This window comes from Delphinapterus leucas, chromosome 10, assembly GCF_059928025.1.
Source record: "Delphinapterus leucas isolate spDelLeu-1000000601 "Yukka" chromosome 10, BTC_Dleu_Yukka2, whole genome shotgun sequence".
NCBI lineage: Eukaryota > Metazoa > Chordata > Mammalia > Artiodactyla > Monodontidae > Delphinapterus > Delphinapterus leucas.
In genome coordinates, this window is record NC_143138.1 from 34,087,969 (window position 1) to 34,106,486 (window position 18,518).

The following is an 18,518-nucleotide window of genomic DNA, read 5'->3' on the forward strand; positions in this document are numbered from 1 at the left end:
TTTCTTCCTATGACGAATGCAGATGACAATCTACAGTAGTATTATCAGTACCTGCAATGTTGTCACCAGTAGAAATCACAGATAATTTCATATCATGTTACAGTTGTTGCAGATATCTCAAAATATCATTACAGTCATCACTACTAGGAAATTACGGTGCTTATTAGACCTGCCACTAGATTGCACATAATTGCAGCCTCCCTGTTGACAGACAGTCATGTAACACAGATGGCCGGTACTGAGCAGAGGAGGCATTCAGCCACCGAACGGGGAAGTCACATATTCTCACTGGTACAGCAGAGATCTGTGCAGCTTTCCGGTAGTCCCTGCCTGCCATCGTTGGTCAGTTAATATGTGAAGGTAGGTGAGTGGTTTTCACTGTTTTTTTAAAGGTTTGCAAAACCGGATGATTCAAATAAAAATTCTTCACTTTCCTTAATATTGAGAGGTATGCAGACCACAAATGTCGCCAGCCTGCCCATTGATAACGTTTTTTTAAAAATAAATGCAACTTTAAATCACCTATGCTTTAATTGTACTGTCCTGTTAGCTATTGAATTAATGTGGAAGCACATGTATTAGTTATTATATTACAGATTGTCTTTTTATATTTTGATAGCTATATGTCCATATAATTGGTTTGCTTTTTACTACTATGAGTTTTGTGTTACAGATTTAAAAATATTCTGAGAATGGGGCCACAGGCTTCACCAGACAGCCAAAGGGGACCAGGGCACAAAAAAGTTTGGGAGGGAGCCTGTGGTATGGCTGAGCCACAATGTGGAAGGAGCTTGGGTCCCATGAAAGAAAGCCTGCCTATTACCTGAACATCCATCCAGAACTATTATGTGAGCAAAAAATAAACTTCTGCTGTGTTAATTTGGGATTTGTTATTACCAGAGCACATCCCACCTCAAGCAAAGACATGGGTCCATTGTAGCTTTTGTTGTTATTTTTGAGCAGTTCAGTGCCATATGGATATCTGTTCTTCTGTGTCATTTCTCTGCTTGGTGTAACCCTCACTCCTACTGTTAAAAAAATATTTTTTACTTAATCTTTTTGTTCTGAAATTTCACTTGTGCCCTAGAGTGGCTCCATTAATTTTGCCAGGCCCTCAGTGGGCTTTTTAATTTTTTTAATTATTTTATTATTTAAAAAAAATTTTTGGCTGCACTGCGTAGCATGTGGGATCTTAGTTCCCCGACCGGGGATCAAACCTGCGTCCCCTGCAGTGGAAGCATGGAGCCTTAACCACTGGACCGCCAGGGAAGTCCCCTCAGCAGGCCTTTTTAAATGTGGCAACTTGTATCTTTCAATCTGGGAAATTTCGTTATCTCTTAGTCAGTGTTCTGGTTAGCTATAGCCTTGTAACAAATCACTCCCAAAACTTAGTGACCTAAAGCCAGAGCAATCATTTTATAACCTCTGATAGATCTGGGAAAAGCTCAGCTAGGTAGTCCTCTCTCATGAGATTATAGTCATATGGTAGCTGGAGCTGGAACAGTGGGGACTGAAGCATCTGCAGCCTTACTGGGAGCCTCTCTCTCTTCTCAGGGTAGCCTATGTGATCTCTCCACATGGACTTGCTTGGGTTTGCTGGCAGCATTGTGCCTTGGGGCAATAGGACGGCTTACCTGGTGGCTCAGGGCTCCAGGACCATTCTTCCAGCAGCAAAGCAGGAGGAGAATTGCCTTTGATGACCTAGCTTTAGATTTCACATAGGCTACCCTCCACTACATTATACTGGTAAATACAGTCACAAAAACCTTTCAAGATTCAAGGGTAAGAGAGTTAGACACCACCTCTTGACGGGGGCAAAGTTCTAGAAAAGTGTGTAGGATAGGAAATACTGCAGCCGTCTTTAGAAAATACAACCTGCTACAATTTCCTCTTCCTTTTATTTCTTTCATTAGATTTCTCCTAAGAGTAAGTTTTGATCCTCTGGACTAATCCTTTAATTTTCTTATCTATTCTCTGTTATTATCCTTTACTTTATCTTTTTGTTCTACTTTCGAGGAGATTTCATTGACTTTTTCATCAACCCTACTACCGACTTTTACATTTTGACTGCCGTTTTTAATTTGTTCTTTTTTTTTTTTTAATACTGCATCCTGTTTTCGTCTCATGGATGTATCAATAATATCTTCTGTTATCTTTCTGAGGCTATAAATTATAATTTCTTTGAATTGTTCTGCTTTCTACCATTCCCTCTTTTCTTTATGAATTCCTTTCTCCTTCCCTCTTTTTTTCTTTAATGTTTTCTCAAATACTCGATTAATCTTGGATGTTTCTGTTGGAAGCACAGTGGGCTTGTGGACTGGCATGTCTTGATCAGGTGGACAGGTGGCTGCTTTTATCGGGAGTTCCAAATCTAGTATTTGTTGGTCTTTTTTTTTTTTTTTTTTTTTTTTTTGTTGGTCTTTTCTGTGGGGTCCTTTGGTTTCACTGGAGAAGGCTTCTTCCATCTCCTGTGTGGGAGCCCAGCCACTGGCATCCGGAGCTCAGTGGGGAAGTGTCTAGGGAGGTCTTTACCAGGCGGACTCTGGTTTGATTTTCTTGGGCCTTTTGACGTTCCCATTTTTGAAGTCTCCCTGCTTTACTTATTTTATAACTCCCTGACTCCAGAACAAACGTCAGGTCTCCTGCAGGGTTTGGGAGTTCCCTGGAGTGGCCTCACTACCCCTTCACACAGGGTTTCAGATAATCCCCATGTCTAGCCCTCTGCCTCACTTTGGTTTTCTGCTGTATCTGGCGTCTCCCATTTCTGAATGTTTCCTAGGTTTTCTGTAACCCATAGGTTTTCCTCTTCTTGATGCCTCCTGCAGATACTCAGACTCTCCTCGTCTTTGCTCGGTCCTGTGCCATTCCGCCATTTGCTTTGTTTCTTATGTGCTTCAGGGATTTAGATGTCTCCTAAGTCTATTGATGGAGTCGTGTTTCTGTTTCTTGCTTTCTTTTATATTTTGGGTGACATTCAAGAGGAGAAGGGGGAAACCTGGAATCCCTCCATGCCTCCAAGGTCACAGCAGGCTTCATGGATGAGTTCCCACAGGCCCCATGCTTAGAAGGGCCCTGTACTTGGTTTCATGCTCTTCTGTCACCATCTTGAAATTTGAACTTATTTTCATTTTGCACTGGGCCCTGCAAACTATGTAGCCAGTCCAGCCCATTGTTGATCTCCTAATCCACCTTCCATGCTGCCAGAGTGACTATTTTGAAACAGAAACCGAGTCATGTCATATTCCTGCTCAAAAGACTTCGGTGGCCCCCAAACCTTCAGGATGAAGTCCAAATCCCTCAGTGTGGTATCTAAGCCACCATGAGCACGAGTAGACCACCATAGGGCTTAATAACTGGTCTCAGTTTCTATTTTTACCTCCCTACAGTGCAAAGAGGCCTCTTTAAGAGATAGGCTGGGGACTTCCCTGGTGGCCCAGTGGTTAAGACTTTGTCTTCCAATGCAGGGGGAGTGGGTTCAATCCCTGGTCGGGGAGCTAAGATCCCACATGCCTCGGGGCCAAAAAACCAAAACATAAAACAGAAGCAATATTGTAACAAATTCAATAAAGATGTTAAAAGTGGTCCACATCAAAAAAAAAAACCTTAAAAAAAAAAAAGGTAGGCTGGATCAGGCCACTCCCTTGTTCAAATCTGTTCACACTTAAAATACAGTGTGAGTCCTCCTTTGGGCTCTCAAAGCCTTCTCACCCTCTGATCTTGTCACACCCATCACCCCCTCCACTCCCCCACTGGCCTCCTTGCTATTCGCTCTGTCTGGAAAATCGTTCTCCCAGGAAACTGTACCCTCTCCCCTAATGCAGGTCCCCACTCAAATGTCACCTTCTCTGAGGGCTTCACAGATGACTCCAGCTAAAACGTACTTCTCAGGAATTCTCTGGCGGTCCAGTGGTTAGGACTGTGCACCCTCACTGGTGAGAGTGAGAGTTCAATCCCTGGCCAAGGATCCCACCAGCCGCGTGGCCAAAAAATAAAAAAAAAATACCTTGCGTCATCCTCTCTCCCCTTACCTGGCTTTAATTTTCTTCCTCATTGGCCATGCTAAAGTCACATTTGCTTATCTGTTAATTACCTGTCTTTCCCAATAGAACATAAGTCCCCAAAAGGTAGGACTTTTGCTTGTTCACTGTTTTATCCCCAGGACTTCACTAAGTATTTGTTGAATAAAAAAAAATTTTTTTTTGGAATGGATACATTTCAAGGAACATGCAGTAATCCTCACCCCTGGGTAAAATGCACAGAGGTAGCAGAATCTCAGCAGAGGTGTGTTTGGGTTGAAAGAAGCTCTGGGTGACTATGGCGTGGCAGGAGGGAGGGAGGGGGAACCTGACAGAACAGTACTGTGTGGGGTTGGGGCCATCTTCTCTGATATCCCAAGGGGCTAATTTAGGCATCCCCTTCCTTGGGGCTCAGGAAGATATGTCCCCTGTGCATAGATCGTATGTTTACCTGTCCATTTCCTACTTGATTAGGAACACGCAGAGTAGAGACTATTTCTTATTTACTTTTATTTTTCTAGATCCTAGGAAGACATCTGACACATAGGAGGTACTCAAGTGTCAACCGACAGTGAATAGATAAAGCAATTCCAAGATCACAAAAGGTATCAGGAGCAGAAGAAACCCCTGAGAGAAGTTATTTGACTGTTGAGAATTCTCCTAAGGCTGGGGCTGAATGACATGACTCTTTGCGTGTCCCTTAAACGTGACAGCAGAAGCAGTCACATCCTTGCGAGAGTAAATTCAGATTGTCAGTTGGTGGGAGACATTGCAATGAGGAGAGTGATGGAAGATGAGGTCAGAAGTTGATGACAGTTGATGGTGGCTTGGACTAGGGTGGTCCATGGTGGAGGCCACGAGATATGACTGGATTTTGGATGTAGTTTGAAATTAGAGCCAATGTAATTTGCTGGTGAACTGCATTTGATGGGTAGAGCAAGAGGGGAGTGAGGGATGCCTCCAGAGTTTTTGGCCTGGGCAACTGGTTGTTAAGTGTCCACTTACAGAGAGAGGGGAGGACCAGGGTTGCAGAGCACTGTTCATTCAGAACATGGTACGTCCGAAGGGATGGCTGGGCATGTGAGCAGAGGTGTGAAGACGGCAGCAGATATGAGGCAGGAAAAGCAGGAACCAACTGTGGGCTGGAGATATGTATTTGGGAGTCAGTAATGTATAGATTGTATTCAAAACCATGAGACCACGTGAGATCACTGTGCTGAGTTGAATAGCGTCCCTCACCCCATTTATGTCCACCATGAACTGTGGGTGTGATCTTATTTGGAAATAGGGTTTCGAAGATTTAATCAATTTAAGATGAGGTCATTCTGGATTAGGATGGTGTCCTTTTAAGAAGGGGAAAATCTGGACACAGACACACATAGAGGGAAGACTCCATGTGAACATGGAGGCAGAGGTTGGAATTTTGCTGTGAAAGCCAAGGATTGCATGCAACCACCAGAAAGTAGGAGAGGCTAGGGAAGAGTCTTCCCTAGAGCCCTTGGAGGGAGCATGGTGCCTGGATTTCAGACTTTTAGCCTCCAGAATTGTGAGAAAATACATCTCTGTTGTTTAAAGCCGCCCGGTTTAAGGTCCTTTGTTACTGCAGCCCCAGGAAACTACTGCAATCACCAAGGATATGTGTGTAGGTTGTGGGCAAGGGACTCCCAAGGATGGAGCCCTGCAAAACTGACTCAAACGAGGTCAGGAAGAGGAAGGTGAACCTGCAAGAGACTGAAGAGGCACGGCCAGGGAGGCAGGAGGTCGAGCAGGAGAGCATGACGTTCTAGAGCAAATGTGGAGAAAGTATTTCAAGAAGATAGAAAACCCAAGATGCTCCAGATACACTGATAACAATGAGGACTGAGAACTGGTCATTGAACTTGGCCATGAGGAGGTCACTGGTGACCTTGACTTGCCCAGTTTTGGTGGAATGATTGATGTGAACTGGAGGACGGGAGAGGAGGAATCGCAGGTAGCAAGTAGATAATAACTACCATTGCCCTTGATTTTATAGCCAGCAAAGAGAATTTTCTCATCTCACCCTTATAGCAAAGCTATGAGATGTGCATCATTATTTATAGAAAGGGAAACCAAGGCTCGGTATCAGAGAATTTGTCCAAGGTCCCTGCCAGACAGGAAGTGTAGAAACCCAGACCTTCAGAAACAAAAATCCAAGCTATTCCCATACTTCCAAGTGGTAGTTGATCTGATAAATAAACTTGGAGAGGGTTGGGGAAAAAAAACCCTAGCTTTTGCCTGTACCCAAACGGCTCCAGGGCCTTCCTGGGTGACACTTCCGTTTAAAGAGACCTTTTCCCCAGCCCCTCACCTGGGCTGTACTCTCACCTGGCCTCTCCCCTCCTGCGGGTATCTTTGCCTGGTGGGGGGAGGAGTTGCACAGGGATGGGAACCTTGCCCTAAATGGCTGGTCCGTTTCCTATTCTCGACTCTTGGTCCTCAAGTAGAGGCTGGGCACTCAAAAGCCTCCTGGGGCTGGGCAGGTAATGGACAGCAGTAAGGTGGGCCCTGGACAGAACAATGGGGAGTGGTCGAGGCTGAGCGTAAATCTGAGCATGAAGGCCCTACCTGAAGGTGTTCAAATTCAAGTTTCAAAACCTTGGAGTCTGCCAACGAACGTACCCAGGCCTAAGTTTGATCCTGAGCCAGTGTGTGGACTCAGACGCCTTAAGTGCTACCATCATACTTCTTTTCCAGGATCTGGCGTCCATCCTTCTACCCCAAGCCTCCCTGCCCTGATACAGATGGGTACCCAGAGCTCACCCACACGACTGAGGTCTAAAGAACACCAGACACGGGGTCTGGGGAGACACCCTCACTCCACAGTCTCTGTACAGATCTTCATCTGTACAGGCCCTTCCAGGGCCTTCATCTGTATCCTCTCAGTCTTGCTGATTGTCAACCCCTTGCTGGCTAACTTCCGTCTGCCTCTCCAGAACCCCTTCTTGGCCACCTTGGGAGGGTGATCTGTATGGGCTGCCTCAGTGGGCCCCTTGCCTCTGGTTTCCTGTTGGGTGGGAAGCATGACTGAAGGTGTGAGGGAGGGAGCAGAGGGCAGAGCACGTGTTGCCCTGCTGCTTTCCACCAAAGGTCACAGCTCTCCTCCAAGTGGCCTTCTTTGTCTGACTTTCCTTCCTCTTGCCTTTAAGAGGTGCTCACTGCTCTCTCCTTTTATAGCCCTGGATGCTGCGCTGTCCCTTGGGGTTTCCCTCCACCTTTGTAAATAAGAGTCCCTTTGTGCTGAGTTGAATTGTGTCTCCCCCCTCCCAAATTCATGTCTACCTAGAATCTCAGAATGTGACCTTATCTGGAAAGAGGGTCTTTGTAGATGTAATTAGTTAAGGTCATACTGATTTGGGGTGGGCCCTAACTCCAACGAGTGGTATCCTTCCTTATAAGAGGCCATGTGAAGACAACTAGGAAAGAAGCCCATGTGATGACGGAGGCAGAGCCTGGAGTGATGCAGCTCCAAGCCAAGGACGCCAAGGATTGTCCGCAATCACCAGAAGCTGGGAGAGGCACGTGACAGTTTTCTCTGAGTCTCTAGAAAGAACTAACCTCGCCGACACCTTGGTTTCAGACGGCTGGCTTCCAAAACTGGGAGAGAAGGAAATTTCTGTTGTTTTAGCATCCAGTTTGTAGTAATTCATTACAGAAGCCCTAGTAAACAAGTACACACTTTATCAAACTTTCTTTCAATTCTCCAAACTTGAGTGTGCCATCTGTTTCCTGTGAGGACCCTGCCTCTAGCTCACCTCATTTCCCTGGGGCTTTCCATTACCCTCAGTAAGCCCCAAATCCTCACCTTGGCACGCAAGATCCTCCCCAGTAGGGTTCCACGCTGTTTTTCCTCCCCTCTTATTGCCTGGTTCCCACGAATGTGAATCCGCTGCCCCAGCTGAGCTGGTCTTTCGGCTTCTGACCCTGCTTTGCAGTTGTCCCGGTTACCTTTTCTGGGATCCTCCACTCAAATCTCATCCATCCTTAAGCCCAGCTCCACACTTTCTCCTCCAGCAGGAAGATTTCTGGACTCCCCAACCCGCAGAAATGGACCTTATTAGCTCTTGGTGCCAACACTCTTGGTCCAGCGTACACACCAGTGGGATCCACAGAGTGTCCTTTGTGAGCTTCTCTCCAGCTAGACTGCAAGTCCCAGGAGATCAGGGAGACTGGCACGTTCTTAGGGTCAGGTCCCATGGTGCAGGCACACGGTAATGCATATGAGTGTTTCTGGAAAGGATGCTCCTAGTGTACCAGCAGGGGAAGAGGCAGAACCTTCCAGGCTCCAGGGAGAACCTGGGGTCCACAGCTCTTACCAGCTGGAACCCTTCTGTGACATCATAGTAGGGACAGGGGCCCTACTATGATGCATACCAAGTAGACTTCTGTGGAGTCAAAAAGACTTCAGTAGGTGGGAAAAGAGAATTCCCCCTCTGTCCCCAGTTACATCTTTCCTCTCTTCCCCTCTCACTTTTCAGTTCCAGACTATATAACAGTGAGTCTGACTGATTCCCCTACTGGAGGTGTGTGTTGGGACAGAGGGTTTGGGGGTCTTCTAATCCTCCACCCTGAAGGTACCACGCTTCTCCTTGCCCTTTGCCCCCCATCCCTCCTCTGAAAGCTCCTCTGGCTCACTGCTATCCTGAGCCCTCAGTTCGCTCCCCGCCAGCTCTCAATTCCACTCTCTTTTCAGAGAGAATGAAGAGATACTCTGTTGTAGAATCTGTCAAGTCCTCAATCCAGGAGGAAGAGAGCGTTCTTCAGAAAGAGGCAGAGTGAGTACTGTATTGAGGTAGGGAAGCACTGTGCCTGCATTTAAAAAAAAAATTCTTCTAAGTCTCTTTTCAACTGATCTGCAATTTCCCCCTTTTAGGAAAGCCTGGCACCCCAAGGAGTCGAGATGGGAGGCAGAGGGCAGCCTGGGGGCTCTGCCCTGTCACTCATCAGGGAATAGGCTCTGCTTCTCTGTGCCCCACGCCTCTGAGTCCTGCCTCTGTGGGTGCAGCCTGAGGACCAAGGCCGTGTTACACCCCCGGCCCCCTCCAGTCTCCCTAGCCTCTCCGGCGCTCCCCAACTTGTCATCAAGAAGGAAGCAGCTGCCTTCTCCGGGGATTGTCGCATTCAAATCTCAACTCTCCCGGAGTTCTCCAAAGCCCAAGGCCAAGGCTAAGTCCCAGCTGCTCTCTCGGGACAGGTCAAGAGCTTCCTGCAGTGCCACGCCACTACGCAGGCCGGTACCCATGGGCGTGTGGCCTCAGGGATTTCTTAACCCATTCTCCAAGTGCTGGCCAGAGGAGCCCCTGCACACCTATACCCCACTGGGAGGGAGCCACTTCCCAAGCCAGGAAGCCATAGCCCCAGTGATGTCACTTGTGGAGGGTGACAAACCCCAGTCCTCTCTACCATTCTGGTTTAAATAAAAATACATTTAGTCACTTATGGTCTTTCTCTTGTGTCTACTGAAAGCATGGTAAGGATCTGTTTTAACTGAAAATATATTTTATCTTCTCACTCTACTCCCGATTGGGTTTTCCAGGGTCCTGATCTTATGATTGAGGGTCCTGATGGTCTTTCAGCTATGGCTGCCTGTAACCCTGTGTATGCGGGACACTGTGACCCTTGGATTTTATTCTATAGTGTCCAGTTCCAGTGGGCCATGGAGTCAGGTCCACCTGAGTTCAATGTCCATAAACCTGATGATGGGATTTTGATTGGAACTGTATTGAATCTATAGATCTGTTGGTGAGAACTGATATCATTAAATTATGAATCTTCACATTCATGAACAGGGTATATCTCTCCATTTATTTAGGTCTTTAAATTCTCTCAATAATGTCTTATAGTTTCAGGGTAGAGGTCTTATACATTTTTCATTAGATTTATTCCTAGGCATTGGATGGTTTTTGTTGCTGTTGAAAATTTTATTCTTTATACTGAATTTTTCTAAAAATCGGTGATGGGTAGTGTAGGAAGGGGAGCCTCTGTAACACCTACTCTTAATTTTTTTTAAGAATAGCTTTATTGAGGTACAGTTCATATACTGCATTCACCCATTTAAAGCGTACAATTCAATGGTTTTTAGTATATTCATAAATATGTGTAACCATCACAATCAACTTTAAAACATTTTATCACTTCAAAAAGAAACCTCAGGACTTCCCTGGTGGTCCAGGCGTTAAGACTCTGCGTTCCCAATGCAGGCGGCCTGGGTTCAATCCCTGGTCGGGGAATTAGATCCCACATGACGCAATGAAGATCCCACACGCTGCAACTAAGACCCGGCTCAGCCAAATAAATAAATAAAAATAAATATTAAAAAAAACCCTCATACTCTTTAGCTATTTACCTGCCAATTGTATTCCTTTTATAATATTATTTTCTATTTTTTGTTGCTGGTATAGATTTATCTAAGTGTATCACTTGTATTCAGTGATGGCTAAGTACAAATATTAATTCTTGTAGTTTGTAGAATGTTTTGGATTTTCTATGTATGACATGTCATCTATGAATAATAATATTTCAACTTTCCCTTTTCAGTTCTAAGTCTTTTATTTCTTTTTCTTGTCTCGTCTTGGCTAGGACATCTAATACAATGTTGAATAGAACATTGTTGTGAATGGACATCTGTATCTTATACTGATCCAAAGGAGGAAACTTTCACTATTTTGTCTTTAAACACGATGATTGCTGTAAGGTTTTGTTTGTAGACAGTCTTTATCGGATTAAGGAAGTTCCCTATAAATTTACTAAGTGTTTTTTTTTTTTTTATCATGGATTGGTCACCTGGTTTCAAATCCTGAATCTTCCACTTATTAGTCATTCTACTCTGAAGAAATCACTGACTTTCTCTGAGACACAGTTTCTCCATCTTAAATTGGGGGAAGGAATTCCTATCTTGAAGCTTCTTGTGGGGCCTCTTGCAGTACAGTGGTTAAGACTCCATGCTTCCACTGCAGGGGGCATGGGTTTGATCCCTGGTTGGGGAACTAAGATCTCACATGCCTGTGGGTGTGGCAAAAAAAAAAAAAAAAAAACTTCTTGTGAAATTGAGAATATTTATGAAGAACACCCAACCCATAGTAGGTGCTCAATTAAATACCTAACATTACATTATATATTGTTTTATTTATCATCCTCCTGCCCACCCCAGTCCCATCCCATACATATGCCCCATGAAGTTTTGCTTTGCCTCTCTTATTCAGTGCTGTATCCCTGGTGTTGAGAACAATGACTGGCATAGATTGCTTCAGGAAAGAAAATTTTTGATTAACCAATGTCTATTTCCTCTTTTCTGGAAGCCTATGGCTATAAAGCATGGTTTTAGAGCCCAGAATTATATTTGTCCTTAGAGAATCACATAATTCTCTCGGGCATTTCCAAAGTTCAGTCCCAACTCTCCTTCTGGCTTTTAAAAAGTTCATATTTTCTGCTTCTAGATTATTTAATCAATTTCTGCAATCCCTTCTCCCTTAACTTATTGTACATCAAGAATAGAGCTTGGGCTTCCCTGGTGGCGCAGTGGTTGGGAGTCCGCCTGCCGATGCAGGGGACACGGGGACACGGGTTCGTGCCCCGGTCTGGGAAGATCCCACATGCCGCAGGGCGGCTGGGCCCGTGAGCCATGGCCGCTGAGCCTGCGCGTCTGGAGCCTGTGCTCCGCAATGGGAGAGGCCACAACAGTGAGAGGTCCGCGTACTGCCAAAAAAAAAAAAAAAAAAAGAATAGAGCTTGAGGATCAAGTCCCAGCATCCCCAGCTGCACTACATGATGGTGGACAAGTCTCTCCCCCTCTGACCCCTGAGACCTTAGGGGTTTCCTCCAATAGTGGTTCCAATGAGACTTGTGGCCTCACAAATTTCCTGAGAATCTGCTCTGCTTTACCCAAGTCTCTCCTAAGAGCAGCAAAGAAACCAGATCCAGGATGAGCCTTCTAAACCCTCAGCAAGTTCTGAAATCAGGGAGGTGGACAAGAACTTGCAGCCTGAGGGATGAAGATTGGAACAAGGGCACTTCTGGACATTCGCCAATGCTGCTTGGCCGCAGTTTGTATCAGGACTTCCTTTTCCCTGCTGGAATGCTTTCCCATTGCCACCAAATCCTATCCTCCAGATCAAGGTTTCTCAACAATGGTGCCACTGACATTTTGGACCAGATCATTCTTTGTTGTGAGGGCTGCCCTGTGTATGGGAGGATGTTTAGCAGCATCTCCGACCTCTACCTTCTAGATGCTAGGAGCACTGCCCACGCCACCTCACTGTGAGTTGTGACAACTAAAAATGTCTCCAGACAATGCCAATGGCCCTTGCTGAGAACCACTGCCCCAGATGATCTTTGTAAAGCCCCCCTTTCATCAGCCTCTCCCAGTTCAAACTGTCTCTTATTCAGTAGGCCTTTCCTGCCTCCCCCAACTTAAACTCATCCCCCTCTTCTCAGAACTCTGAGCAGCCCAAGCCAGAGCTGCCACCACCCCAGGTGAGAACAGTGTCTAACATCTATGGAGCACTTAGCCCATGCTGTTGCCCAGACTATCTGAAGGAATCCTCACAACAGACCCATGAGTAAATACATGTATGGTTCGCTCCATGTTTCAGATACTGGAGCCCAGAGAGGTGAAGTCACTTGTCCAAGGTCACACAGCTGGTGAGTGGTGGATCTGGGATTCAAATTCGGACTCACAACGATCATAAACCACTCACTTTATGCCACTGGATATTTCCTCATTTGTTTCCTATGTGTTCATCTGCCTCCAAATCCAACAGCAAACGCTTTGAGGGTAGGGACTAAAATACATTTGTGGATTTTCTGCTGTGCTCAGCACAGGGCAGGAGGGCCAAATACAACTTTAGCAATTGATTTCCTGCCAGTATGGAGTTTGACGCATTAGAAGGCACAAGTATGTGATAGAGACACAGACGTAGAGAACAAACGTATAGACACCAAGGGAGGAAAGGGGGGTGGGATGAACTGGGAGATTGGGATTGACATATATACACTACTATGTATAAAATAGATAACTAATGAGAACCTACTATATAACACAGGGAACTCTACTCAATGCTCTGTGGTGGCCTAAATGGGAAGGATATCCAAAAAAGAGGTGATACCTGTATACGCACAGCTGATTCACTTCGTTGTACAGCAGAAACTAACACACCATTGAAAAGCAACGGTACTCCGATAAAAAAAAAAAAGGCATGAGTATGTGGATGAGACTGAGGATGGGGAAGAAGAAATTTTCAATTTTAGGCTTAAATAAATATATTCACGAAATGCATTGAACAGAGATGCACATCTCAATGAATTTTCACAAACTAAACACATTGTGTAACCACATCAGGAATCAGAGCATCGTCAGCTCAGACTCCTCCCTCATACTCCCTCCCATTCGTCCTCTCCTCAAGCATCTACCATCTTGCCTTCTAATGACAAAGGTTAATTTTGCCTCGCTTTGTACTTTGAATAAGTGGAACCATGTATTCCTTTGTGTCTGATTTGTTTTGCCCAGCATTGTCAGAATCATCCATGGTGTTGTATGTAGCAATAGTCCATTCTTTCTCTTTTCTCTAGAGTGTTCCATGTGTGACTATACCACAGTTTGTTTACTGTTAATGGACATTTGTTAAGTTTCCAGTTTGGAGCTATTGTGAAGAGCGCTATGTGACATTAGGGTATATGTCCTTTGGTGAACACAGTATGCATTTCTGTTGGGGCAAGGCTTACCTATGGAAGTGCTGGGCCATAGGTATGCATCATGCTTCAGCTTTAGTAGACACTGAAAGGTTCTCAAAGTTTTTTATATTTGGAGGCTTTTAAAGCATAATTGATGCGCCCTTCCCCCACCCCGGGTGTTTTTCTGAAGAGATGGGAGGAGAGGAGTAGTAAGACGACCTCCCTGGAATCTTCCAGATGACTACGCCTGTACTAAGAACTTTCTTTATAGGAAAATTATGTCAGAGATGAAAGGGACCATATAGATCTCAAGTCCAAGGCTTTCATTATGCACAGGGAAAAACTGAGGCTCAGAGACAAGGGTTGACTGGTCCAAGGTGGTGTGGCTCTAGCCTGGTCTGGAAGCCAAGTTTCTGGATTGTAGATCCTCATTTTGCTACCTGAGTACTTGAAGAGACTGCTCATCTGGAAGGTGATGGGGTGGAACTAGATGCTGGATTGGACGCACCAGGATTATATGTGATGCGTGAGAGATGGGGGTGGGGAGGTGGGACTGGGAACTTGTCTTGCCCCCTACATTTTCCTTGAGTCTGGGCTGAAGCCAAGGAAAACACAAGCCTGGCGGCTCCTCCCACCAGGGGAAGTCAAAGTGAGGGGCTTTACAATTAGAGCTTGTGAGCCTTCCACCTCACAGCCTCCTCCCCTCTCCCCTCTCCCCTCTCCCCTTCCGCAGTCCAGGGAGAGGATGGGGTGGGGGAGGGCTCTGCTGGCAGTAGGGACAGGGGTTCCAAGGTCTGGAAACAAGATGGGCTTCCCCCTCAAGGGGCTCACAGTCTTCGGAAAAGCCAGACAGACTTTGGGCATAGAGCAAAACCCCACTTATTACGTACTGAAGTTCCATCCACTAGGAACCTGGCCAGAGCCTTGAGCCAACTTCCAGCGGAAACGGCTAAGCCCACGAGACCACCAGCTGCAGCCTCAGTCCTTACCTGGCGCCCCAAACCCACCCCTATTCCTGCAGCCCTCAGACTTCCGCATCCAAGTCCCCGCCCCACGGTCCACATCCGCCCCGCCTGAAATTCACTTTCCATTTTCATTAAAGTGGTTTAAGCCAACCATCCGGAGGGAATAGAAGATGTCCCCCTACCTTGCCCCAACTTCTCTTATCTCACACCTCCTTCCCAGATCCAGAGGTCCCCACCAGGTAGATGAGACCTAAGGGAAGGATAAAAGACAGGGGTTGTTTCTCTGTGCAAACTCTTTTGGCATCCCCTCTTCCCTCCCCATCTGCCTTCCCGCCCTGGCTCCCGCGCCAGGCTGGGGCGCCAACTAAATCTGATCAAAATGCAATTGCCAAGTCGTTAAGGCATTTGAATTAAAAAAAAACTCCCGAGAAGGAAAGTATTTGATGGCTAATAATCTCATTTCAATATAATGGGACCTTCTTCTGCAGAGAGCAAGACAGGTTAAGAGATATAATTATGACTTTGCAAACTCTCTCCCAAGCGCGGGAGACGCACTGACAGGTCTGCGCGCGGCTGCGCCCGACTCCGCTCGCTCCGAGGGGAGACGCTTTGTCTGCAGGGCCCGTTAAAGAGACACGGTCTCTTTTCCCCCCTCGGCCTACATTACAATTTAACTGTCAGCCGCGTCTTCACCCCAGGATCGGCTCTGAGTCCCACGCGAGGATCGGGGGTGGGATGGAAGAGGAAGACCGGACTAGGGGGAGGGGGAAGGAGAACGAGGGCTGACCTGTCAAACGCTGCCCCCTGGAACTGCGAGCTGGGCTGTCAAACCCGCTCCCTTAGTGGTCTCTTTAAGGTCACATTTACACTGTAGGGTTCCGGTGCAGCAATGATTGGGCGGGGCGCTGGTCGTGGTGGTAATTCAGGAAGCTCAGATTTATCTATCGCCCGTCTCCAAAGTAGCCCTTTCTGAAGGACCCCAAAGGAACAGATTCCTTCCTGGCAGAATTGCTCGGTTTCAGCTGGCGGAAAGGAACCGAATTAAGAAACTGGGGAGAGATGGCAGTGGTGCTGTTCATGCCTACCTTTTCCTTTTTCCTACACTCTAAACAAACTTTTTCCCTCCCCTTTACTATAACGGGAGAAAAATACTCATTTGAAGCCCAGATAGGAAATCCTTGAAGAAAGAGAGATTTTCTCGGTTTCACATCTCGCCCCTTCAAGAAAGGGCGAGAAAGAAAATCTCTAATTCGGTGTATACGTGTGTGCCGGGTGGGTGGGGAGGAGGCAAATGACCGGCCCAGCACAGTTAGAGAGTATTGATTGCAGTTCGGGTCAAGAGACCGGGGGAGAGTCAATGCCAGAAGCGCGAGAGGTGTTTGAGCCGCGGCAGCCAACGAGCTCAGCGGCACAGCGGCGCCGAGCGACCCGGGGCCCCGACTTGGACGTGTGGGCGAGCGTCTGTGCGAGCAAGTGCGCACGTGGGTGAGCACTGCTTCCAGGAGAGCTCTCCGCTCCCAACCCAGCCAATAGTTGGAGCCGGAAATCGAACGCAGGGACGCAGTAAAGACAGACCGACAGACTGACACGCCTGTCCAGAGAAAAGGAGCCAGGGCTAAGGGGGACCGGAAGCCCGTGGGGTCCCTGTCTTCGCTTGTCCGCGACTCTCTCAAAGCAGAAGGGAGATTTACCCTGGGTATTTCCCGCCGATCTCGGCGCCGCCCAGTTTTGCGCTGAAAGAATTCGGAGGAAGCGGGTGCGCCACCACCTCTCCCCAACACTCCAGGCCCCTCGAAGAGTGGCCGGGGGGACGCCGGCCATGTGGCCGCGAGGCGTGAGGCTCCGGCGAATCCCTGGGCCACTCTGATGGCGGGGCCGTTAGGCCCAGAGGCGCCGCGACCCCTTCTCGAGTTGATGAGGCCGTGGGGCCGGGGTCCCAGGATTCCCTCCGATCCTCGCGCCCGGCCCCGAGGACTGTTCGCGACGCCTAGCCGCACATCAGCCACAGCGACTCCCTAGAGTCATTCGCGCGGCAGTAAAAATGAGGTTGGCACTGTCGTGTCCTGCGTGGACAGCACACCTGGCTGCGTATCCTTAAAGTGCGGTTTGTACGCGAGCGGGGTCACCCTCACTCGCCAGACAGCTCCCCCTGGCGGCCCGGGACGCAGATTTCCGTGGCCGCGGAGGACTTCGGGAGAACCAGGCCCCCGAGAAAGAGAGAAGCGATGCTCACCTGGTTGGTTCGGGCTGAGCACCCGCCCCAGCTTAGCTGCCCCTTCGGCTTTGTCGGGCCCGGGGGGGCCTTACCCTGCTGTGGCGACCCTAGCTTCTCCCGCCGCGCACCGTAGGATGGAGAGGGGACGTATCTGGAAGCAGCCCCCCAACCCTGCTCAACTCACTAGTGAATACTTTGCTAGGCGGGTTTCTGACACCCCTGCCCTTTTTTTTTTTTTTCTTGGTGTTCAGTGATCCTATACGACAGAGGCCTGGCGCGCGGCCGCCGCAGGGGAGCGTGGCTGACGGGAGCCATGTGGCTGCGAGGGCGGGGGACTCGGCTGGGATTCCCCGGGTGGCGGGTCTGCACTGGGGATCGAGCCGATGGCTCTGGGGGCGGGGGCTAGTTCGCGGCGCCGAGGACTGCGGGCCGGGGTCCTGGCCCGGTGGGGGGCGCCGGGGAAGGCGGGCGCGGGCCGGGCGCGCCGCCGGCGGGGTCAGGGGCGAAGGGGCAGGCGGAGGGCAGCGCGCGGGGAGCCGGCGCTGCGTCTCGGGTTACGCGGCCCGGCCCTCCCACCCGCAGCTCGGGCGCGGGGGCCCGGGCGGACTCGGGCCGTCCCCCGCTGTTTGCATTTCTCTGGCAGGCGGCGGAGCTTGGGTTGAAAGGAATCGCCTCCATTTGGAACGTTGTTTATTTTTCTTAACTAGCCAGCGCCGACAGACGACCCCGAAAGCACGGCGGCCGGACTCGGCCGAGCCCTAGCTGGGAAGGGGGTCAGGACCGCAGGCGGCCCGACGAGGGGGGCTCTGCGAGGCCCCGCCCGGGGAATGCGCCCGGGTGCCCTCGCGGCCGGATTGGGGGAAGGGTCGCGGTAGAGCAGAGAACGACTTTCTTCCATGTAGGAAAACCTACTTTCTCCTGTCGCAGTTACCTTAGCTTTGACCTTGCTCGAGGCGGGGCGGCGAAGTGGTTAAGCTTTCCGGCTTGGGCGTCCCGCCGCCTTGGATTTCAATTCCGCTGCCTCCCTTTTTTTTTTAACCTCCGTGACCTTGAGCAAGCCGTCTTTGTGCCTCAGTTTCCTCAGTTTTTAAATGGGTATAACGTAGTGCTTAGCTCTTCGCGTTGTTGTAAGGACTAAATGAGCTCCTTCACGTAAACCCTTAGCGCTGGGCCTGGAACTTGCCAGGAGCTCAGGAGACGTTAGCCCCTCTCGTCGGGGCTGCGGATGGTGGTTGGTTCTCTGGCCACGCGAGGGTGAGTGGGGTGGGGGCCGCCAGCAAATGTGCGGCCCACCGGGAAGAGGCTCGAGCTGGAGGCCCACGGCTCTCAAGCCCCGGGAGAGGTGCGGGCTAGGGAGAGTTCTGAGCGTTTTGACATGAAATGAATAAAATGCAAATGATATTCCAAGACAGATGCTAATGAGGATCTATGCTTTGAGCGTCCACAGCCCCGGCAGTGCCCAGAACAGTGGCGGAGCTGGTGTGAACTCAGAGATGGACAGGGTCCAGCAGCCCGGGGCTCGTGTGTGTGTGTGTGTGTGTGTGTGTGTGTGTGTGTGTCGGCGCGCGCCTGCTCCGGAATGTGCGTAGCCGGCTCCGGGTGTGCTCGCGCCGTCATGAAAATGAGGTCAGGGAA

The 18,518-nt window shown here is 48.7% G+C and overlaps 1 protein-coding gene across 1 annotated transcript; it reads left to right on the forward strand.

Annotated features, from left to right (window-relative positions):
• Nucleotides 1-8,682: 8,682 nt before the first annotated feature.
• On the forward strand, nucleotides 8,683-10,352 carry LOC149748196 (uncharacterized). Its single transcript, XM_089918769.1, has 2 exons — nucleotides 8,683-8,809; nucleotides 8,908-10,352. Exons 1-2 carry the CDS (start codon nucleotides 8,733-8,735, stop codon nucleotides 9,452-9,454), a joined length of 624 nt encoding a protein of 207 aa, XP_089774895.1. The 5' UTR covers nucleotides 8,683-8,732; the 3' UTR covers nucleotides 9,455-10,352.
• Nucleotides 10,353-18,518: the final 8,166 nt, after the last annotated feature.

Coding starts and splice junctions, on each gene's coding strand:
- LOC149748196 (XM_089918769.1), top strand. CDS start 8,733: ATGAAGAGATACTCTGTTGTAGAATCTGTCAAGTCCTCAATCCAGGAG. Junction 8,810..8,907: donor GTTCTTCAGAAAGAGGCAGA/GTGAGTACTGTA, acceptor TCCCCCTTTTAG/GAAAGCCTGGCACCCCAAGG.